Source organism: Ovis canadensis, chromosome X (genome assembly GCF_042477335.2).
Source record: "Ovis canadensis isolate MfBH-ARS-UI-01 breed Bighorn chromosome X, ARS-UI_OviCan_v2, whole genome shotgun sequence".
NCBI lineage: Eukaryota > Metazoa > Chordata > Mammalia > Artiodactyla > Bovidae > Ovis > Ovis canadensis.
In genome coordinates, this window is record NC_091727.1 from 105,322,628 (window position 1) to 105,346,652 (window position 24,025).

The 24,025-nt window shown below is 48.0% G+C and overlaps 1 protein-coding gene across 14 annotated transcripts in view; it reads right to left on the reverse strand.

Annotated features, from left to right (window-relative positions):
* Window positions 1-829: 829 nt before the first annotated feature.
* Window positions 830-24,025, reverse strand: part of ARHGAP36 (Rho GTPase activating protein 36) — a 31,484-nt gene continuing 8,288 nt past the window's right edge. For 4 of the 14 annotated variants that reach the window (XM_070290771.1, XM_070290773.1, XM_070290772.1 and 1 more), the window contains 11 exons: window positions 8,892-9,050; window positions 7,560-7,625; window positions 6,758-6,996; window positions 6,332-6,524; window positions 6,066-6,121; window positions 5,670-5,820; window positions 5,070-5,218; window positions 4,717-4,893; window positions 4,377-4,474; window positions 4,134-4,240; window positions 830-2,046 (listed from right to left, as the gene is read on the reverse strand). In XM_070290771.1, the coding sequence (XP_070146872.1) occupies window positions 1,889-2,046; window positions 4,134-4,240; window positions 4,377-4,474; window positions 4,717-4,893; window positions 5,070-5,218; window positions 5,670-5,820; window positions 6,066-6,121; window positions 6,332-6,524; window positions 6,758-6,996; window positions 7,560-7,625; window positions 8,892-9,050 (1,553 nt within the window). In that variant the 3' untranslated portion in view covers window positions 830-1,888. Of the gene's footprint in view, window positions 2,047-2,453; window positions 4,241-4,376; window positions 4,475-4,716; window positions 4,894-5,069; window positions 5,219-5,669; window positions 5,821-6,065; window positions 6,122-6,331; window positions 6,525-6,757; window positions 6,997-7,559; window positions 7,626-8,891; window positions 9,197-23,299; window positions 23,391-24,025 lie in introns of those variants that run through there. The other 10 variants (XM_070290764.1, XM_070290765.1, XM_070290769.1 and 7 more) reach the window with 5 other exon arrangements.

Below are 24,025 nucleotides of genomic sequence, written 5' to 3' on the forward strand. Positions count from 1 at the left end.
CCACCTCACCCCTTTATTCCACCTCCCCCATTTCATTCCATCTCACCCCCTCTATTGCACCTCACCCCCTTTATTCAATTTCTCTCCATCCCTTTATCCCATGTCACCTCTCCCCTACTCATCACCTGCTCTCCTTTATGCCATATCACCCCTGTATCCCATCTCCCCCCTTTATTGCACCTCACCCCCTTTATTCAATTTCTCTCCATCCCTTTATCCCATGCCACCCCTCTCCCCTACTCATCACCTGCTCTCCTTTATGCCGTATCACCCCCTGTAACCCACCTCCCCCTTTTATTCCTTCAACCTCCATTATTGCACCTCACCCCCTTTATTCAATTTCTCCTTCCCTTTATCCCATGTCACCCCCTCCCCTTTACTTACCACCTGCTCTCCTTTATGCCATATCCCGCCCCGCCCCCCCCGTATCCCACCTCCTCCGTTTATTCCGTATCACTCCCTTTTACTGCACCGCATCCCCTTTATTCAATTTCTCTTGGTCTCATTATCCCACCTCACCCCCTCCTCTCTACTCCTCATCACCCACTCTTCTTATCCCACCCCCCTTATGCCACCTCATCCCCCCTTTATTAGACCTCAACCCCTTTATTCCATTTTTCTCCATCCCCTTATTCCACATCACCCCTTCCCCTTTATTCCACTGACTTCATCCCTTTATACCATGTCACCCCTCCCCTTTATCTCACATCACCCTCTTCTCTTTTGTTCCTCTTCCCCACCTCGCTTTCCCCTTCAGCTCCAGCCAGAGCTTCCCAACTCACCAAGAAAATTTCACAAAAAGACAAAAAACAAACCAGTAAGCCATGAATATGCTGCTGCTACAATACAGATTTTTATTAAGGATTAAACGCCAGAGAAGTTTTAACTATCACAAATCTTCGAGCTCTGTGGTTGTTACCCATTGTGTGATCAATTTCTATCCCTCAATACAGTACATTCTTCATTCTATGGACCTTGGCTGTTGTTACCCCTCAATAACAGCTATAATTTTGGATGTCATACGTAACCCATATCTGTGTGTTACCGGAGCATGTCCTGCAAATTTGTACCGTCCCGCATAGAGGAACTACAGAGACGATAATTTAGAACTTTTGTAATCAAGTGAGTTTTACTACTTGGAACTATGTGTTCATACCTAACGAGCTGTTTTGCTGATAGCAGGATATGCCTGCCAGCTCTCTGTAAAATGGATCTAGGAAATAAAGTCAAATTTTTCCTCTAACTTTTGACTCCAGAAAAGCGTGTTGGGTTTCTCAGTATTTGGGGGAATGACTGTTTGAAGAACCACTGGCCTAAATAATTTGGAAAATTTATCCAATCACAGTGGAGTGACTGTGGGGACACGGCTATGAGTTGGTGTGACATAATCTAGCATTAATTGTTAGTCAGCTGTCAGGAGGCTGATCTAACATCCTAGCATGCCTCTTGAGGGCCTTTCCAATTGAGCTTTTAGGAGGAGGGTAGGAAAGTCAGGAAAAGCATGCAATCCCCTTTGGGGGAGGGAAAGCACCTCGAGATTTGCGAGCTTCTCTGGGACAGGTATTTTACCACAAATGTCACATCAATTAAAGGGACGGCTGCAGTAAGGGGAAAGCCAGGATCAGGGGTAAAAGAGAGAGGCAAGGTAGCACCAGGGTGCCTGAGCATGACACAGAAACATCTCTGCTTTTACCAGCATAAGGAACCAAACATCCCCCAGGAAAGGGGCTGGCAGTGTGTTTGGAATTCTCACCCTGACCCGAGCATCAGGTAGAACTCCTTCTTACCCTCAGATCTTTACCTTCAAGACTCCTTAATGTTTCCTGTGACATCCCAGGTCTACCCCCACCCTTTCCCCCTGTCCGGCACCATAGAGAAGGAAAAACATCTAAGGAAAGAAGTAGCCGATGCCAGTTTTGGCCTCCTTCTCCCGGGGCACACGGAGCAATGGGCGGTCTTGCTCCAGAATGAGGGGGTTACCCGCTCCTTCCTCATCGTCATGGGAACGGGCAGTGCCGGGAGGCACAGCTGGCTCCTCAGAGGAACCTGGAAAATAGTAACAATGTTAACTCATGATTCTAGACTTCATACTTTGCACAGCACCCAAGAGACTAAGACCTAATTTTGAGTTTCAAATACAGTATGAAGCAAGAAGTTAGGGCAGAAATTATTATCCCCATTTAACATGTAAGAAAACTGAAGCTTAACAGTAGAAGATATATCTCTATATCTAGGCCCACTGTGGAAGCTGGCTGTGGGGGACGGAGGGTAAGAGGGCAAGGCCGTGTTAGAGAAGAGAAAAGTCAGACAGATACCCCATGCTCAGAGCAAATGGGAAATACCACCAGGGAAGCAGGGAAGCGGGTGGCCTCCTAACAGCCACCACCACCCTACAGCCAGCCTGACTAATTTTACTAAGCAAATGAGTAACAAAGCCGGAGCCGGAAGCTTACAGAACTTCATGGAGAGGCGAAAGCAGGCGTTGTTCTTCAGTGACTCCAAGAAGGACATGTAGTCCATGACTTGGCCAGGCTGAGACTGGTTCTTAAAGAAGGTGATATCTACAAGAAATGTAACATCTGCATCTTCTTGGCGGAACCAGACGGTCTTTGGATTCTGAACTTCTTTTGAGTCAACAGTATTAGGAACTGGGACTGTTTCCATATTCATGATTTCTTTAAGATTGACAGCTAGGTCTGGCTGAGGGTCTGGAATTGTACTGAGAATGGAGACATCTTCAAGCTCTGCAGTCACATTAACTTCATCTTCTTCAAAAGTGTTGCCTAAGTCTTTCTGAGAAACTGGAATTTCGTTGCAAATTTGAGTGTCCTTGGGCTCTGGAACCACACTGAGAACTGAGTCTTCTTCAAGATCAGGATTTTCTTCAGAGTCTTGGATTTCATGGACATCAGCGGCTTCTTCGCGCCCAGAGATTTCTTCAACATCTGAGGTTTCTTCATTGTTCAGTACTCCACTTTCATCTGAGGATTCTTCCTGGCTTTGAATTTCATCAGCATCAGAGACATCTTCGGGGCTTGTTACCACATGGAGAGTGGGGACCTCTTCAGGACTGGAGTATTCTTCAGATCCTGCAATTCCACTGATTTCTGGAATTTCTTCAGTAGCTGAGGTTTCTTCCTCATTTGGGACTCCATCAAGAGCTGGAACTTCTTCAAGACTGGGGTCTTCTTCAGAGTCTGAGAGTCCATTGATCTCGGGGGCTTCTTCATGATTTGGGATTTCATGCCCACCAGGGGCTTCTTCAGGGCTTGGGACATGACCACCAGAGGCTGCTTCAGGGCTTGGGACCATATGAATACCTGGGACTTCATCATAATCAAAGTCTTCATCAGAGTCTGAAATCCCATTGATTTCTGGGGCTTCTTGGTGGTCTGGAACTTCTTCAGCATTTGAGGCTTCATCATTTGGGATTTCATCCAGGGCTAGAACATCTTCAAGACTGGGGTCTTCTCCAAAATCTGGGTCTTCATCATTATCAGAGTCATTGGCATGGTCTGGAATTTCATCAGCATCTGAAGCTTCTTCAATGTTCGGGACAACATCAAGATCCGGAACTTCTGCGAGGTTGGGGTTTTGGTAGTCTTCAAAATCTTGTCCTTCATCAAGGTCGTGGTCTGGGTTTTCTCCAGGGTTTGGGTTTTCTCCAAGGTTTGGGACTTCTTGCACATCTGGAACTACATGAGGGTCCGGAAAAAAATTAAAATATGGTATTTCATCAAAGTCTGCAATTCCAATGAGGTCTGGAATTTCATCATCCACATCTAGAATGTCCTCAAGGAGAGGAAGACCATCAAAATTCAGGACATCATCGTTATCATCATCATCATCTTCTTCATCAAGCTCTGGAATGCCTTCGAGATGCGGGCCTTGAAACTCAAGGTCATTTGGAATCTCAAGACCTTGAAGTTCACCAAAGACTAATCCTTGATTGAGATATTCAAATACTAGTTCTTCATTGACTGACATATCGTCCTCAGAGGACTCATCTTCTTCAAGGGGCTCGACTTCAGCAAGGACCTGGCCTTCAGGAAGGGCCTGACCTTCACCAAGGGACTCACCTGCAGCAAAGGCCTGACCTTCAGCAAGGGTCTGACCGCCAGCAGGGAACTGACCTTCATCAAAGGGCTTGCTTTGACCAAGGATAGCAGCCCGGGCTTCAGCAGAGGTTTCCACCGGGTCAGAAAGTAAAGCATCCTCTTCCATTTTTATCCGTGCACTCCTGAAGGGGAATGAATTTGAAAAAGCAAGTCAGTTGATATACTTGGGTTGACTAATATAAGGGCGACCTGGAGTCAGAAGCCCCCATAGGAGATCCTCCTTCAGGCTAAGCATGAATAAACCCAGAAAACACTCACTGGATCTTCCTCAAATTCCTGCGTCTGATAAAATCAAGGGCTTCAGGGCTGGATTTCCACACACGCTTAGCAACCTGCTTCTGAATATGGGGAGGCACCTGAGAGCAAAATTAGCAAGGTTAGCTGTTATTACACAACATTTAAAAAGCCTATACTCCTCTGTATCAGGTACCCAGAACTGAAGGCACCATGCACAGCTAATGTAGGAAGGACTTTTAAACTGGGAGATTCGTGGCTGCCTGCTTCGGCTATCCCTCAGGGATGCACATAGAACTCTTCCTTGTCTTGGGAAAAGGAGAGAGAGAGCTGTGAAATGTGTGTGTCCAAAGCTTCCACCCACCTGGAAGAGGACATCCCAGTTATCAATCATGGCACGGACCACACTGACAGAGGCAACATAGTGGTCAATCCCCAGTCTGGTTTTCCTGGACTCCCTCTTGGCAGATGCCCCCTTCTTCAGGAGAGCAGATCCAAACACCAAAGCCAAATTGGTGGACGTCATACGATTGCCTGAAACCTAGGTAAAAGGAAAGCAGGAAGTGATCAACTCAAAAGCAGTAATGGAAATTACACAAATAGAAAGGTCCCTTTTGTTCTTGTTATCCCCTCCCTCTGTCTCTCTCTCTCTTTCTCATATATTCCCATACATGTCCCCTGCTATGAACCTCACTACCCTTTCCCAGAGCTTTTTACCAACTGTCCATCAATGCCAATGGAGTCCTCGCAGTTCTCAGTGACCTTATGCAGGACCTTCAGCAGACGCTCTAGGGTGTCACTGTGGCAAGGTGGCATCAGGTAAACCAGCAACTGCAGGGCAGAAAGCTGATCCTGTGGCTTCAGCGCTAGAGGGAGGAAATCAGGGGCTGGTTTAGGGGGCTCGCCTTGGCAGCAGCCTGACACAAAGAAAGGTGTGATTATGGTTGCAAATTGCTGAAGGCTATGGGGAAGGTACCTAGGCATCTTTTCTTTGCTCATTCCCCTGGCATTTGCACTCAGGATCCCTAGAACCCAGAAGTGCTCCCATCAAAATAAGACACCCCCCAAAAAGGAGACCCCCACCTCTACAGAATCTAGGTTTTACTTTGCCCTGAGAGGGTACACACAGCCTCAAGAAGCTCTAGAGAGATTTCCAAAGATCAGACTTGTAGTGGAATCTGGAGAGGTATTTTCATCTTCTGCTATTCATTTTGCCTTAGTGCCTTGGGGTCTTGCAGCCTGAGCTCTGTCCCCAGAGCCCCACATCCCCTGTGCTATTTCCTTTCCCTGCCCAGCAAGGGCGAGCAGAAGGCTCACTGGCTGTCTGGAGGAAGGACATGTACAGATCATCCGGCAGCAACGAGTCCTTCATGTCCTGGAAAAACTCCTTGAGGAGCGCGGCCACATCGTGTACATTCTGAGAGTCATCCAGCACCACATCCAGGCCTTGGTCAAATTCTTCACGGAGCTAGAAAAAGAGAATACTGCCAGTGAAGGCTCTGCCCACCGCAGCCTTCCTCCTGGCCACTCCTTCAATAAAGTTCAGCCCTCAGTAGAGGTAGTTGGCTATATGGTGTGCCTGAGGGGCTAGAAAGAAGACCATGCTCCCCTCACCAGGCGTGACAGTCTCTTCAGGTCTATGGGGGAGCCCCACCCCATGGGCTTTCTCTCACTGAAGGAACAAAAGTGTGAACATAGTTGGTTTATTATTACCTTACGCACTCTCTTCTCAGAATATTCCAGGGTGAAAATCCCCACTGTGCTTAAGCCTGAAAGAAAAGACCAAGGGAAGCTCAGTATCTCTGCTAACCCCTCCCCCAGCACTACCCTTTTCCTCCTCCACCGCATTCCAACCCCAACTGGTGGCAGGGGAATGTTGCAAGCCCTTCCTCCTTTGACCTGTTACCCTTCCCCATCTGTAAAACGGCTCTCTTTAATTGCCTTCCACCTTGATTTCACCGCCATTCTTGGCCCCTTACCATGTTTCTCTATGAAGCTGCAGCAAGCCTCAACAACATGGGGGATTTGCTTAGCAATCGGATTGAGGCTCATTTTCCTTTTGGATCCCAGAAGTCGCTGGCCAATTGGAAAGGAAATCCTGGAAAGTTGCAGGGTCTGCAGTAGCAGGGCCCCATCCTCCAGTTCAGCCAGGCTGTCCACAGAGACTGCGCCCTGTGGAGAAACCCAGACTCTGTGAAAATGGGGGAGCTGGGGGGGCGGGGTGTCACTTCGAACCTTCCTAAAGATTGCGTCACGTTTGCAACGGGAGACAAGTTCTTACGCCCCTCCAACGCGTTCTGTTCAGCATCCCCTTCCTTCTGAGGACACAGGCCTTGACCCTCCCGCCCCACATCCCGGACACTTCACGAAGGGCCCCTGCCTGAAACCTGAAAGGTTGAACTCACTCTACGCCCACGGCGAGTAAACTCCCGGGGCAGGAAGGGCTCATCCCGTCGGCGACTGAAAAAGCGCCGGATGCGGCCAAACATCCTTTGCACCGCGTTTCCCCGACGACGACCGCTAGTAGCGGGACCGGCGGCTTCTTCAATCTGCATCGTGGCTCTCAGTTCAACTTGCTTGCGGCGGGTAAGCTCGTTCACCAGGACCTCTTCCAGACGAATGCCAAAGGTCTTGAGAGATACGGCTTGGGAGCCAGGGAGAGAAGGAATGAGAAACGTCAGCGCTCCACAGCGCTTAAATCGGGAGGAACTGCAGGGGCTGTAGCCCTCCTCTAAGCAACCACCCCCAGCCACCCCCACCCCGCCAGACCCGCAGCGCCCCTCCCCCGGGACGGAGCCAAAGAGACCCTACGGTGATTTGGCTGAACGACTCAGCTCCACTCCACTACCCCGACGGGGTCCCTGCCTTAAGACCTGCCAGGGGGTGACCACCTTGAAGCAATGAGGGCAGTTTCTTCTGGGCGATCTGTCTGGGGTAGTAGATTCATCGGGGATCAGATCTGATGGGACTGTTCAGCACTCCAGGAACTAGTGCGCCATTTCCTGAAACCATACCCTGCGGGGTTTCTGGAAGCCCGGGGGGGGGGGAGGGTAGGGGGAAGGGGGGGGAGGGTAGGGGGAAGGGAGGGGACGGGGGACCCAGGGGCAGTGGGCACCACCCTGTCTCCAGTAACCAGGCTCTCGAATGCAGGAGGGGTGCAGCATTCTGTTTCTTTACTAAGGAAAGTACAGTAAGAGAGACCCTCACCCCTCTCTTGTCCTCTCAGAATCAGAAACCACTTCTCCAAGGTGTTTGGACGGTCAGTAGGTAGAGCTATGGGAAGAGAAAAAAACGAAAATACACGCACTCTCATACAAAAAGGATTTGATAAGTGACTAAAACATCGCAGTGCACGGATCCACAGGGACGGAGGGGGAAGGGAGGGGCAAACAGCTTTGTCTTGTCCTCCCGAAGTGTTTTGCTTTCACTCAGCCTCAGTTTCCCCATTTGAAAACGGGACCAATTCTGTTTACCTCCCGAGACTCCAAGGATGTCACCACACCAGATCCTGTACGGCGCCGCGTGCGCAGCGCGCATCTCGTTACGCACCAGCAGTAGCGCAACACGACGCTTCAACCTGAGATTCCAGGGCTGCGAGGCCGCGGGACAGCGCAACAGGCGAGGGGAGGGGCTCTGCCTGCGGCGCCCGGGCGAGTAGGGGTCGCTAAGTTACTGCGGGCGCGCTCGTTCCCCGGAGGCCAGCGGCTCCCAGCGCTGCTGCGGCGGGAGAAGCGGCGACACCCGCTGGCCCCGCACTGCCACCCCCCGCAGCGGCGGCTGCCCACGGGGTCTCATCGCCCTTCGCTGGGCTCCTATTTTCGGCTGCGCCCGCCGCGCGCGCGCCTGGCGAGCCCACTGCCCCCTGCACTTCTCATCCCTGCGGCGGCGCCCCTTGGGCTCGCGCGACCCCACCCCCCCACTCACCTCCCCTCAGCCGCCCAATCTGCGCCCGCGGGGGACACCCCGGTGCTCTTCGACCCCCGTCCTGCGCTGGGTCCCGCTCGCTCCCCGGCAGCCAGCCGAGGTGGGCAGCGCTCCCAGCGCACCTCCCGCCGCCGCTCCCCGCACCCGCATCCGCCCTCCCGCTACTCGCCGGGATTGGCGCGTCTCTCTCTCGGTCTCGCTATCTCCCTCCAACTCTTGGTCTCTCAACCGCGCTGTCTCTGTCTGTCCCAGTCCTCCCGGAGTATCTCTCTGCGCCTCCATCTCGTCCCGACTCGTTCTGGCACCGCACTTGGTCCGTCTGTCTCTTCACCTGTCCTCTGTCCACTTGTCTGTCTCTGATATCTGCCTGTCTCACTGCCCCCCAAGCCCCAAGCTTCGACCCAACTCAACTCATCTTTACCTCTTCCCAGTTGACCAAACACCCCTCAAGTCCCACTCCCTCGGTTATCCAGGAGCCGGGAGAACCGGCCAGGTCCGAGACCAGAGGAGAGTCCCTCCCACCCCTCGACCCCCAAACCCCCAATTCGTTCCGCCCGGCCCGGAGGGTCCACTCGGCCCGAAGGCGAGGATGCCACATACCGGGGTACTGCTCACCTCTTTCAGGTTTGAATTCAGAGAGGAACTGCCTGGCCACGAGTTCGTGGTAAGCAGCCTCTTGCAGCTTCAGACGCTCCAGCTCGGAGAGGCTATGTATTGAGATCATCTTGGCCCTGCGGTTCGAGTTGTGTCCTGGGGCTCCTCCCAGGACGTTCACTAAAAAAATCAAGGCAGACAACAACAGCAAAGGGGGCATGATTCTGGGGTACCGCGTCCTTGCTGTCTTCAGAAAAGGAATGCAGCCACCCATTCTGCAATCATCGGATGATTATGAGGACTGCATCATCCAATTGTCTCTGGACCTGGTGGAGAGAACTCTGGGGGGGGGGGGAGGGTGATAAAGAGGGAGGGAAAACTGGGAGGCGGCTTAACCCTCAAGCAGAGCTGCCTCTGGTTGCTTATTTAAAAAAAAAAAAAAAAAAAAAAACTCCAACTTAAAAAAAAAAAACCAGCCCTGAACCGACAGTCCAGAAAAGAAAAAACCTAATTGGGCAAAAAAGAAGAAGAAAAAAAAGATTAAAAAAAACCCCAACCACCAACCTTACTTAAAAATTTTCAATGAAAATTAAGATAAGAATAAGGTAATATTCTTCCATTAATTATTTAGAACACTGATGAAGTTTATTTTTGTTTTTTAATGATAATGCTTGATGCTGTTCAGTTTGGGTGAAATGGGTACATTCATCTAGGTTAGGAGCCCTGTAAATTTTGTACAGCTCTTCCAGAATGCAAACTGGACACATGAATCTGAAGCCAAAAGTCATCCCCAGGCCCTTTGACCCAGTGATTTCCCTTCTAGGAATCTATCCTAATGAAATCTTCCTATAGAAAGGAAAAACCATGTGTACATGAATCGTAACAGTAAAAGAAAAAAAAAACTAGCCCAGCAACAAGACTAGTTATATACATTAGGGAATAGCCATTGTATGGAAAATTATGCAGTCATTAAAGTGATGCTTACAAGGAACTTTTAAACAACAAATATAAAATACAGAATTGTATCAATTATGATTACAACTATGTGAAGAAAAACATGCATAAAAATAAAAGACTAAAATAAATGCACCCAATTACTCATGGTATCTGTATTAAGTGGTGGGATTCTGTTGCCTTTTGCCTTTTGTCTATTTACCAAAAATTGTGCAACTTGATTGTTATTTTTTCCTGAAAAAAAAAAAGTTTGTACCAAAACAAACATCATTTCCAGTCCGCTTCTAATGAGACCCTTTATACAGGATTGGTATAGTGAAGTTTCTTTGTGTGTTGGCAAACCTGTTTTAGATGCCCCTTCTCCATCGTGCCCACTATCTCCTACTGCTCCCAGAATGCACAGGACCCCCCCCCCAGTGGGGATCTCCCTGAACCCCACACAGCATCCTAACTGCACATCTTCACCTCTAGTATTAATTTGTTTTTTTCATGCATGCATTTAAAAGAATAAAAAGGTTTATTAATTGCCCACTTTGTGCCAGGCACTAAAGATTCAAATATGAGTGAAATAATAATATTCTTTTCATTAAGGGTTTAACAGTGCAGTGATGGAAATACGCAGGTTAGCAACAATTTACAAAACCCTGTGATAAGTCAATCGCCCAAGATATAAACAAACTACTGTGAGAACAGAAAGGAGGAATCCTCTAAGTCTGCCTGGAGATAAGGAGGGGGGAGCGTCCGGAAAGAGAGAACAGCTTGTGCAAAGGCAAGGACATGGGAGAGAGGTTGTTATATTCTTAAAGCTGTATAAAGGGGATGGACGGAGATAAATCTGGGTAGGCAGGAATGAGATCATGAATGACCCTATATGCCATGTTATGGAGCTGGACTTTCTCTTGAAGGCAATAGAGAACTACTGCAGGTTTTTAAGTGGGAAGTGACAGAGAGCTGCAGCTTGGAAAAATCACAGAGCAGTGAAAAGCCTGGTTTGGGTAGAAAGCCTGAAGTAGATAGATGAGCCAAGAGGCAGGAGACGATGACAGAAGTCAGTGTCATTGAGGCTGGATTTCATGGGTAGAATTGACAGGACTTAGAGAAATCTTTTATTGTAAGGGGAAGGATAGCTCCGAAGTTTATGGTCTGGGTGAGTGTGTGATGCTTATTCCCAACAGAGAAGATAATTTGGGACATGGGAAACTAAACCTTTTGACAGGAAGGGAAGTGGTCACATGCAACTTTTCTGAGCTCCCCTTGCCCATGGAGTTTCATGATAATAGTCTATATATTATTGGGAGGGGGGAGTGCTTTAAACTCCAAAGATCAGGTAATGTAGCATTGACAGAGAAAGGATAGGTAGAAGTTTATCATCCAATAATCTATATAAAAGAGCTCTAGCCAAAAACAAAAACAAAAAAATCCCTCACTTCTTTTGTTTCCAAAATTCTCTTTTGCCCACTTTCCTTAAATGGCCAGAGTCACACATGTCAGAAATAAACACTTGCCTCATAATTAAGTTCAGTACCAGATAGGATGAGGAGTATTTTTTTATGCCTTTTGAACTGAGCTATAAAGCAAAATCTTAGCATACATCTTTATAAAAGTTCCTTCAAAATGCAAAGCAATATCTGTTGGCCCCAAAGTGAACACCTAAGCCCAGCCACCAAACTGCATCCACAAAATGACCATCTTAACCAAAGGCACATGCAGAGAACCTAACCACAGCATCCAATTAAGAGCCAGTAATTCCTGATTCACAAAGACAGGTCCAAAATCAATTAGCCAAAGGTCTCATTCTGACATACACAGCCTAGCTCTGGTTTAATTTTTTTACATGACTCCTTTTTTTTCCCTTACCCAATTCAAATCTTTTGGTACCTGTTTTGGAGTTGCAGCTATTTCTTCTTGCCAAGGGTTACAAGATCTGGTCATCCAAAGAGTATAGCTGGTTCTTTTACCCAAAAATCAGGATGAAAATCAATCCTTCTTCTTCTCCCCAAATAAGATGAGAACAAATAAGAGAACCTCAAAACAATGTCAGCCAAGAGAGAGAGAGAGAGAAGCCTTTGAGAGATGAGTCAGCCTAGATGCTTACAATTCCAAAGAAAATCAAAGGCCTTAGAATAAACCGTTTGTCATTGCCTCCTGCTCAAAGATACAGGGCTAAACTTAAGAGTAATCTTATGCTGCAATTCTGCCAGCAAAATTGACACTGTCTTGCATGCCTTCAACTCTCTCAGGGGACCAGTAGATATTAGACAGAAGCAGAATTAAGAAGGTCAGTGTGCCCAGACAAGAAGCAGATGGGCAGGTTGGGGAGGAGGGACCAGTAACTAGGCTTCAACACTATGAGAGGCACATAACAGATTCTTGAGATTTGAATATCTGTCCTAGGGCATGACTTTCCAAGATGATCACAAGAGGAGGCTCCTCACAGAGAGCCAGGTGCCAAGAGACCTCTCTTGCTCCAAAGTGTCTTCCCCTTCCCATTCAGCATGCTCTGGCACTGGCCAGAAGTGACCATAACATCGAAAAGGAAGAAGGAAGATGAAAGCAAGCCCTCTAAATTTCAGCCTAAAATTCAACACATTTGCAAAAACAATATCCTTAGAAAAATATCTGTAAAGGCCCCTGGGGTCAGATCTAAGTAGAACTGAGTTCAAAGCCAGGCTTTATTACTTCTTAGCTGTGTGGCCTTAGGAAACTTTGTTGAATTCTCTGAACCTCAGTGGCTTCCTCTATAAAATGGGGAAACCGTGAAGTATCCATTTCAGCAATTGTATAAGAATTGAATAATATATATGTGATACTTAGCATTGGTTTTTAATAAACACATTGATATTCAAGGTTCTTTACTGAGGGTCTGACTTTATCAGAAAGTATCAGGTTTCAAAAGTAATTGCATAAAATTAGAATGTGTACCAATGCATCCATCCGACTTGGTTCAATCTTTACAAAATTTGAATTAAATTAAAACAGGCAAAAAAGATCTTGGGAGATTGTTGCAAATAGATCTTCCTTCTTCAATCTCCAATGACATCAGGGTCAAGTATTTAAAAAATTATAAAATTTAGAAAAACTAATTGCATAGGTCAAATTTTCAAATGCTACTATTCAGATTAGTAAAATGCTTGTAAGTCTCAAAATTTATCTATCTTTTAAACCATCTAATTTCACATTGTCACCAGCAAAAGAACATATAATTTCATTTCTATCAGTAAAGGGCCTAGGATATTAGCAGATACTGAGAGACAAAATTTGAACAAAGAGCAGAGATACAACCCAATCAACTCTCCAGTAATAATGAAGAGAGGAAACACACGAGTGGCATCAAGCTTGTTCCTCACATCCTCCTGAAATGCACGGCACAGATGGAGAAACAAATTAACGTCAGAAAGGTCACCCCGCTTCGACATTGTGAGGACAGAAATGTTTCAGCTAAGCATAAATCCACAGCCTTCACAATTTGGAGGACTAATTTACTCCATTGTCCCCATCAAATAGTTAGGGGTGGTACAGTGCTCACTAGTAAACACCTCAGGAAAAAAAAAAAAAAGACTGCACTCATGCTGTTAGAATCCTAATAAATTAGGCATTCTATGGCACCATCAGAATTTTGCTTCTAGCCACTAAGAGATCTTTGAAGTTTGAGAAACTGACAGTGTGCAAGGCTGAGTACCCAGAAGATACTGCATCTACGGTATTCAAATATCTACAGGCAGTAACAATGAATAAAAACATCCCCATTAATATATCACAACATGGGAGAGAGATTACAGGTCTCTAGATGAAAACATTCGGGCACCAATTTGGTCTGCTGGCACATTACCTCATTCGTCCCTGAGCATTAATGAGTTAGCCTTTAAGTTGTTATTCCATAACCTCCATTTCAGCAAAGGCTGCAGTCGTGATGAACAAAATGGCTCATTTTACCCTATGCGGTGTACTGCCCCAAGATAATTAATTCGGGGGCAGCATTCAATACGTGAGTCAGCCCATCACTCCAGAGCAGACACTCATAAACTGAAGGTAGTACTGTTAAAATACATTCAGAAAAGCTCTGGCATCAAAAAATGTTTCCAGAACTTATTAGAATATTAGAATGGATCAGAGGTAGAAGGGACCCTAGCCATCACCTAGTCCAAAGCTTTCACACTACAGTTCAAAAAACTGAGGGTCAGAGACAGGAGTTTGCCCAAGGCCATACAGCAATCTGACAGAAAACCTAGGCAAGAACCCAGTTCTTCTCAGACCTAGGGCTCTTTCCACTGCCTCATCCACCTTTGTTCTTAATAGCTACAAAATAATTAGCTAAATAATGAAATCAAAAGAATAGATACATAATCGAAGCCTGATTCGATAAAATAAGGGAGGTCACATCCAAAGGCAGAGAGCCACCACAAATTACAATCTCTTTGTAAAATAAGGACAGTTGTCATTGTATAGAATGTGGGATGCCCTTTTAAAATTTTATTGACTAAAGAACTCACGCTCAGGATGGTGAAAGGTAATCTTCGTGCTACAAACATCCCAAACCATAGTGTAGACGAGGTGATGTGACATTAAATACAAGAAGACATAGTTGTATTAGGTATAGATATTCTCCCTGTTATCTGCAGTATGTGTCAGAGTACATAATACTGCTAGTATCACAAGCTGTATCACCCTTTATCTTTTTTTCCCTTTTGGTTGCTGCTTCTATTATGTCGTGGTAGAAAAAGTAAAACAAGAAAATATGATGTTCCATCAACAGGAGGTAATTTTTTCTAATGTCTAATTTTTCTTGTGCTTTTCACATTCTCAAAAGCTTTCTATGAGTCTGTTATTTTCAGACCCTAGCACACAGTAGGTGTTCAATGTGTTTGTTGGGTGAATCACAGGATTATAAATTCTGACAGTTTTGAGAGAACATAAAGGCCTTGTAATTAAAACTGCTATTTGTGACTCATGGATAAATGAATCATGCCATTTTATTCTCACAACAACCCCTGGGAAGGAGGTAGGTTTGGTATTATGCTTCCCATTTTACAGATAACAACAAATTAGGACTCCGGAGAGGTTGTAACTTACCTGAAGTTGCACTAACATACCATGGAGGGATATGATCTGGGAACTAGCCTATCTCCAGACCTGGTCTTGCCCTCCCCACCAAAACATGGCATTTCTTGGTTTACAACACCAACATTTGCTGCCTGGAACTGGAATGACCTGAATCAAGATTTCCTTTCCTAAAGAGATGGCTAGATTTTGAGGGCTTTCTTTATAAACACTATTCTTGGGAAATGGTAATGAAAGGAGGTGATTGATAGACAGGATAAATAGATAGAGATAAATGATGATAGAGATATATGGTTTTGAAAAACACTGTTATGAAAGATAGAGAAAAAGAATGAATAGAGAGAAAGGCACCAAAAGTGCTCTGTACTCCACCCATCACATCTCTTGCCTCAGCCCACTCCCCAAACTGTCAGCATGGAATCCTGAAAAGGTCCTGAGATATGGGCTAGAACTCGGGCTCAAATTCCAGCCTTACCACATGTAAGTTCGCACAATCACCAACCAAGTGACCCGGAGCTAATTTTCAAACTTTTACGAGCCTCAGTTCAAAATCATGGTACCTATTAGGTGTGCCTGTGGTAAAGATTAAACAAAAGACAGGATGGAATGAAAGAATCCTCCAAAGGGTCAGTGCTGAACCAAGGTAAGGAACAGCAGCCCCCACAGATACCTGTGAGTCAAATTTGAAAGGAAGACTGAACAGAAGTGCTGCTATATGGGAGAAAGCAGACAGTGTCCCCCCTGAAGAATGCCCTTGTACCATCCACTGAGGGGTGAAAGTGGGTACCATACCCTGTCAGCAGATAGCTCACTTTCACAGGGGAGGAGTTCAACTGTTTCTTCACTGGGTCTTGCGTGATCAGAAATGCAAGGTAGCTAACTGTGGGGGTTAGGGATCAGTCTAGGCTCTGAAACATAGAAAAAAAGTTAAGTGGCTCACAAAAGGGATTCAGTCCATACCTTTTGTTCCATCAGCACAGTGTGTAAGCCATCCATGCTAGAGATGGTGGAGGAAAGATGGGAGCCATCTGGACTGGAAAGTCTCAGTTCTTGCCTTTGGGATCTTACAGCCTAGCTGCAGGTCACATACACATCAAGAGTCTGCAGGACTATCAAGCAAAGCTCCTGGGTCTAACACCATCCTTCCCCGCCCTACTGAAATACATTTCCTCCCCTTTATTCCTTTAAGGAGTATTAAGAATTGACCATTTCTTCAGGTCCACCAGCAGTGGCCAGACTCTTTCAGCTGTAGGTTGTTAGTGTGCATTCAGTAAACTCTGATTCATTTTTCCTATCTTCTCAACTCTCTTGGCCCCAAGCCCCCTTCTTTAAGACATATTCCCTTTCAGACACACACATTCCCTCTCACAAACAGCCACACATCCTCAGGTATTCTCACATATGCATACACACACACACACACACACACACACAGGATAGACGTCCCCAGTGTATTTGCTACAACAGAAGGAAGGAGGGAAATGAGATTCTGAATTAAAGAGAGAACCATCCAACATTTGCCCCTCTAGACCACAGCTGGGGCTCCCACCAGTGGACATGAGAGAGGAAAGAACATGGGGACAATTCCTCAAACCATCTGGAAGAGAGAGCTGTGAAGGAACCCTTTATAATAAAGTTGTGCTCCAAATAGTTGCTGAGAACTCTCTCTTCCACCTTTGTTCTCCAGCCCCACCTGCTTCCCTCCTTTGTATCTCCCCCAAGAAGCATTCAATTTTCTGCAGTTTCCTTTTTCAAAATCCTGAGTGGCTGTCATAGGGAATTGAGGCTGTGGGAGATGTTTTTCTGATAGTTTTCATGACAGGAATGGTATTTTAAAACTACACTTAAATAATCATATTTTAAAAAAATATCTATGTCTGTCTAACTGCCTGTATCTATCCTCCTTTAAAAATTAGACCACTGTCTTGGCCTATGACGCAGTGAGAAAAACCCTTAGACCAGCCGTCAGGCGGTCTGCCTAATTACCAAAGCAGCTGAGTGGCCTTGGGCAAGTCTGTGAGCATCCCCAAGCCCCAACATTTATTTATTATTATCTGGCTTATCAGAGAACACGGTGGATACACAGTCCTCACGTCTGCCGTGTCCTTGATTCTTCTACAGGACTCAGCTGCCTCCAGGACAGATAGTCACGCTGGCGTTGTCCATAGCTGGAGAGAGAACCCCTGCCCCTCTGCAGGTTTCTTTGCACCCAGAGTAGGGAGGGGATAGAAGCGGGTCTCCTTTTCCCTCCCTAATGGAGTCGCAGTCCTGCAATCAGCCCCTGACCCAGAGCTAGGTGACCGCGGATGGGGGGTGGGGTGGGGTGGAGACCGGGTGACGGGGAGAGGGACAGGAACCGGCCGGCCATGACTTTGCGCCCTCCCCTCGAAGGGATGTCCCGGGCTACAGGTTGTCGCTGCAGCGCGCGGTCAGGCGGGATTGCGCCCCGCGCGTCTCGCCCCTAAGTGGCTCAAGAGCGCGCAGAACCTGCAAAGTTAAACAAAGCCCCGTCGCGCGCAAAAATCACTCTTGCTGCTTGCCGCTGCCGAGAATTTGAAAAATGCAACCTTCCTTGCGTGCTCCACGTTTGAGCCACTGAACGCGAAACGCTGGGCACCTTGCTCAGCACCCGGAGGCTTCCTCTCCCTCCCGCACGTCCGGCGCTCCGCTTGGAGAGTGCTCACCTCCCACTTAGCCCCTCGAGTGGGCTGCACTCAGGCCCCTGGAGCCCTGCCCCTGCACTACCTCTTGGCGACTCTCCTGGTCCGGCCACGGAATAAATGGCTGCGTGACCCGCTGATCAGTCCTGCGGCGCGACTACGACCCGTCCTGGGACAAGCTGCAGGCTCGGCGCAGAGCTTAGCTCTATGGCTCAGATTCCCCGGCGCTCTCTCTGAAGCTCTCGCGGTGGGGCAGGGGCTGATTCATAGCAATTTTCTACGCAGCAGCCAACTCAGTGCCTTACGCATACCTGTTTGCTACATTCTCTGGGCTACTCCCACTCTTTCTCACCATACCCTTCAATCATCTCTCACTTTATTCAAAGCTGATTTCCCTGTCAAGATTCAGCCTGAGTCCCTTTCTCTGAGGGCTCCCTTTCTCTTCCCCTGGCGGTGGCACACTGTCTCACATTATAAGGGACACTGAGGCAGAAGTGGAGGTTCAGACGGCTAAGAAACTTACCAAAGGTCATTGAGCTATTTAGTGGCCAAGCTAAGAGGAAGGCCCAGAATTCCTGGAACCCAGCTCAGAACGTGCGTTATTACCCCTCATCACTTCCACGCCCCCTCTGCCCTGACTTCTGTGGCACTGAAGGGCAGGTGGTATCCCTTTGGACACAAGGACTGCACAAGGAACAACCCCCAGAGCCTCCTTGCCTCACTCTTCTGACGCCTTGTTTGCCATCTCGTCCAGAGCCTCTGCTTTTCCAAACTCAGAGACAAAAAAGATCATTTTGTTCAGAGTTCAATAAACAGCAAGAAAAAATAAAGAAAGAAAGAAAGAAACAACAAGAGCAAGCAGAATTCTTCCACCTCTCTGGATGAGAATGGTTTCAATAATCCCCTTCTCAACACACACAGAGTCTTCGTCTTTCTATCTTCTTGGCATCTGGAGCAGTCAGAAGGCCATTCACACCTGCCCAAACCATCTTACCTTCTAATATTACTTCCAAAAATGCCTTGTTCTAATCTGCAGTCCAACAAACATATATTCAAATCACTATTCAGCCAAGCAAAAATGTATTATTCACAAGCACTAAATATTTTCATCTGACGCAACAAGGGCAATATGGGATTATAAAGGCAAGATCTCAAGTGGGGAGAATCTCAAATACACAGTTACACCCCCTCCCAGCTGAATTTTCTCCTCTCCTGGATAAAGCAAATGGATGGAGAGTGTTGTTGACAGAGGGAGTGGATGGAAAAGAAAGAGGAGAAGAAAATCAAGAATGCCAGAGACTGGATGAGCCCAGTAAGAGGGAAGGAGACAGAACAGAGTCTAGGCAAAGGAGAGGAGGAAGGAAGGGGAGGAGAGAGGATACATATCCATAGGTGCTGGGGCAGCTCTGGAAGACATGAACTTATTCCCCAAAGGCTTGGAGTTGTGGCTTTTGGATTTGGATTGGAAATGAGATCCAGAAGCCCAGTGGCAAGTCTCTTTTAAGCCCTAGCAAAGGAAGAGAGCTTCTGGCTCTCGAATCAGCCTTGGTGGCACTCTTTTCACTTCAAGTACCACCTCAGCACCAGCAATACCAAAAAGGCGCCCTCTTCCCCTGCTCCTCTTTCTTACCCCTTCCTCCTCAGGAATTAAATCAATCTTACCCAACACAGCAGTGTAATTTGACTGCTCAGGGTGGTTTTCCCTTCCCTGGAAGGAGAGGATCTCTCCCTCTCCTGCTGAAAATGGGCTGGGTGCTGCCCCTTTATACATTCTAGAGCACCAGATGAGGAGAGGGGGAGAAAGGGAGGGAGCTGGTCCAATTTGTCCTTGGCATCCTCTTTCTCCTCTTGGTCTTTTTCTGCAGCCCCTCCTTCTGTCCCTGGCAGCTCTGCTCCCCTTCCTCACTACAGCATCCTGCAGCCAGATCCCCCACTCTCAGGATAAGGGACGGATACTGGGGTGCAACTTGCAGGTGATGCTTGCTTTCTCTCATGGGATCTTATGCTGATATGCCAGGGAAAGATCTGAGTTGGGGGTAGGTGGGTGTCATAGGAGATGAAAAGAGAAACCCACCCAGGTAACCAACTGCCTGTAAAGCAACACACGTTGGCATCAGGGGCAGCTGGGAGACATAATCTGAACCTGAGTGCATAAGAAGCCAATCTAGGCAGAGGGCTGACAGATAACTGGCTTGAGTTACCGTGATTGCCTTGGTAACATAAATACATAGAGATGGCATGATATATTAGAAAGCAGACGATTGTGTTTCACCCAGCCTCAGTTTTCTCAACTGCAAAATGGGATAAATGCTCACCATATAGCACTATGGAGAAAAGAGTGTGTGGAAATAACATCAGCAAAATACTTGGCACAGGGCCTCAAGCAGAGCCCCTTTCCCCCTTAACTTCCTTCTGGTATTGAGAACAGGAAGGAAAAGGACTTGCTCAAGGTCATGCAGCAAGTAGCCAAGTCAGAATTGGAAACCAGGTCTCCCAAACATCCCCCAGAAAGGATGCTTTCCACTCCACTTCCTCCTCTAAGAAGCTGCCTGACTCGGGGGAGGGGGAGGGAAGTGTGGAGCTTAGGAGCTGGACTTCCCTTGTGGCTCAGATGGTAAAGCGTCTGCCTACAATGCAGGAGACCCAAGTTTGATCCCTGGGTCAGGAAGATCCTCTGGAGAAGGAAATGGCAATCCACTCCAGTACTCTTGCCTGGACAATCCCATGGATGGAGGAGCCTGGTAGGCTACAGTCCATGGGGTCCCAAAGAGTTGGATACGACTGAGCGACTTCACTTGGACTTGGACACTTAATGTACAGACATTCTACCACTGAGTCCCAGCTTCAAGGGCTCACCTTTCTGCTTTACCCTCCTGATCATCACTCAGGTAACATCCCCTTTCCATCTTGGACTAATTCATCACCACTTTAGCGCCACCTCTGCTGCCCAACTCTGAGACAGTGACTCACCTTTTAGCTGGCCAGGGCCTCTGACCTCCAGGAAAGAAGCTTTCTTCTTAATGGACTGCAGGAGCCTCAGCCACAGTGAGACAACCCCCCTTCCAGAGAATTTGAGGGCTGGAGGGCTTTGAGGAGGACTGGAATAGCACTCTATTTAAAAGCCACTGCTCTCCATCCCCCACAGTGCCTGGGGTGCTACTATTGGAATCTTCTCTCTAGACCCTTAAGGATAACCCCTCTGTACCCTTAAGTCTGGGTGTTTCCAAGGGATTCCACCCAGGGCCTCATTTGCCACATGTATACAGCCTATGCTCTAGCTGGCACTGTGCTAGGCACTGGCAAGGCGTAAGTTAAGAGAAGTTGTCCTTGGCATCCAGTGAGTGTTCACTACTGTTAAAAAAATAAAATAAGGTGGCAACTTGGAAAGGGGGAGAAGAATTCAGGGTGGGAGTGGGAATGAATCAGGAAGTTCCTTTGAGAGGTGAGGTGATGGGCAGAGTGGTGGTGAATTGCAATGTCTTGTGGCTAGTTGTATGACACCACTAAAATCACTGCTGTGGGTGTTTCCCTTCAACAAAGCACGTTGCTTAAGTACTTGAATGCTAATTGAACCCCTGTCCAGCCTCTGACTTAGAGGCACTACCTGGTGGCCATGTCTCCAGCCTCTGATCCACTTCTTCCCTAATCTCCCAAACCTTTATCTCTAGTGAGGATGAGAGAGAGGGAATGGCCATCCTTGGGATCTTAACTGGAATAAGCATTTTGCATGTATTTCCTCCTTTAAACTTCACAATCAGCCTGCAGCCTAAGCCAGGTAATCAACTGCAAAGTGGCAGAGTGGGGGTTTGAACCTATACAGACTCTGAAGCTTGTGCACTTTGCACCGCCAGGCGCTTTACACAATGCGGCGCCTCAGGCGGAAGTCCTCTTCCTCCTCCTCGCCGACGCCCGCGGTCCATCTCTACAGAGAGGAGGCAGGCGGAGGATAGGAGCCAGATGGTTATCTGGCCGCGGAACATTCTGGAGTGACCTTTGTAGTTCCCTACAGTGGGAGGGGACCTCAGAGTTTCCCGCGATGGTTATGCTGCCCAAAGGGCAAAGCACCCTCGGTGACCCTACCGCCCCCTGCCGCCGGTAGCTCCCGGGCCGAGGCGGCTGTCCTTGGGAGGGCTTGTGTGCCAGAAAAAAAGCTCACCGCCTGCCCAAGAGGGGTCGACGCTGGTGCTGGGCTGCAGACAGCCCTGCCAAATTTGGTGACAAAAGGCGCCCTACTATGTGTCCAACGCGGTGTCGGTGATTCCTAATAGCCATCGCCTTTTATGTGAAAATTAGTGGCTTTGCAAAATAGTGAGGTCTCTATTAAAAGACGTCTTCAAACTAGATTAGAAGGAATTTCGCAAAAAGCTTGTCTGCAGGTTCAAACTCCTTACTTCTTGAAACCAATAAAGCTTTCCACCCCCAACAGTTGCTCACTCTCCCTGGAGGGAGAGGAAGCAGCACCTCCCCCCTTCCTCGCCCCCATCCCCACCCCCACCTCCACCCCCAGTCGCAGGGAGCTGGGGTCTAAGTAGCGATGGGATCTGGGAGGGGGGCTGCTGCGGGGAGGAGCCTCCGGCAGGGTCGACCAACGCAGAATCAGGGTCTCCGCGGAGCTCACGTGCCCTCCGCCAGCCGGCGGATTCCCCGGGCCTTCCAGTTTTCCCGGGTTCCGATTGGACCCCATCTGGACCCAACTCACTCACTCCCTTTGCTTGGGGATGGGGAACAGGCGGGTTAATGGGGACAACACTCAGGTCAAAGGGAAAAGAGCGTCTGTGCCCGCAGCGCCTCGCCCGCCCATCCCCCCTCCTTCCTTCCCCTCCTCCCATCCTCGCCCCCTTCTCTTCCGCCCGGAGGGAAGGAGGGGGCGGGCTGTATGTGTATGTATGTATGCATGTACGGGTGTGTGTGCGCGCGCAAGTGCGGCTCGCCTGTGTGTGAGTTCCGTGTGTGACTGGGTGTGGGATGTGTGCTGCATGCTTTAGTTCGGGTGCTGAGTGTGAAGTGGATTTGGTTTGAGCTCGGATATGGAGCGTGTGTTTGTGCAGTGTTCGTGTGTGCACGTTTGTAGGTTGTACGTTTCTGCCTGGTTGTAGTGTGACTGTGTGGGTGCGGTCTGGATGTGGGTGTGTTCGATATATGCTTCTGCCGGGGTCCGTGGTCGTGCTGTAGTGTATATATGTATGCAGTGTGTGTATGTTTGTGTGCCCGTAGAAGCTCGTGTGCATATGTTGGTTTGGTGTGTGTTTACCCTTAGCTGTGTTAGGTCAAGATGGATTTACGGGCGGTGATTGTTGTGGTGTGTAGTGTGTGTTCGTGAGCAAGGTGTCTTTATATGTGAGCTTACTTAAGGCATGTGTATTCAAAGGTTTGTGTCAGGGTGCACTGTGTGTGTGTGTGTTTGAGTGTGATGTGCTCTTGTGTGTGGTGGGGACGCATGCAGCCAAGGTCTGTGCTAGGGTGGAGGGCTGAAAACCCGGTGTGTGCGTCTTGGAGGGAGGTCGCCGTGTGGTTTTACAGGTGTAGTGTGTGAGAGCATGGGGTTGTCTAAAGAGCCCAAGTGACTGTGTGCTTGGTGTTTTTTTTTTTTTTTTAAATTGGGGGTGGAGGGGGACTTTGCTCCAGGACTGGGACGAAGAAGGAGCTAGGGGCCCGCGACTTCGGCAGAGTCGCCTCGTGCCCGGAATTGCCGGGTCTGGGTCCGACGACCCCCACGCTGTGCGCACCAGGCCCCCGGGGGGCTGGGTGTGAGCTTACCTGACTGCCTAGAGGAAAGAAGAGGAGGTCGTCGCCTGTGGTTGGCCAGGTAGGGCGCCTAAGGCGCTGTGCAGGGGCTGGTGGGAATAAACTGGAAAGGTTCTTGGTCACTGATCCCCTCCCCCATCCCCCAGGAGATCCCAGTTCCTGCCCAGCAAAGCCCAGCTATTTGCTCAAGGCCTGGCTGTTTCACAGTTCTTTGGCTTTGTGTGGGCACATACGGTTGCCTGGAATCCCTTTCCCCCTGGGCCTCGTGACAAACTCCTACTTATTTTTTAAGAACTCACTTAGGAGTCACAAAACTTTCTCTGCTTTTCTGTAGCCCTCCCTCCCAGTTGAGGGCTCTCTCCTTGGAGCCATCATAGTTGCTCTCTTCATACTTCTCATGATACCATCAAACATAACTGCAATTATTTGTCTCTCCTTTTAAACTTTGAGCACCTGTAGTAAATGCCTGGTATATGGCACAAATAATAATAGTCATCATGATCATTATGTTACCATTTATTAAGTACTTATTGTATACCAGGCATTGTGCTAGTGTATTGTCTGGAGTCTTCATAATGACCTCATGAGGTAATTAGAGCTGTGACTTATCACTGTTTTGCACATCACACATCAAACTCAGAGTAGTTAAGCAACTTCTCCAGGGTCACACAGCCAGTGGGAGGTAGAGATAGTATTTGAATCCAGGTTTGCCAAGCTCCCTAAACCTTTCTTCTTTTC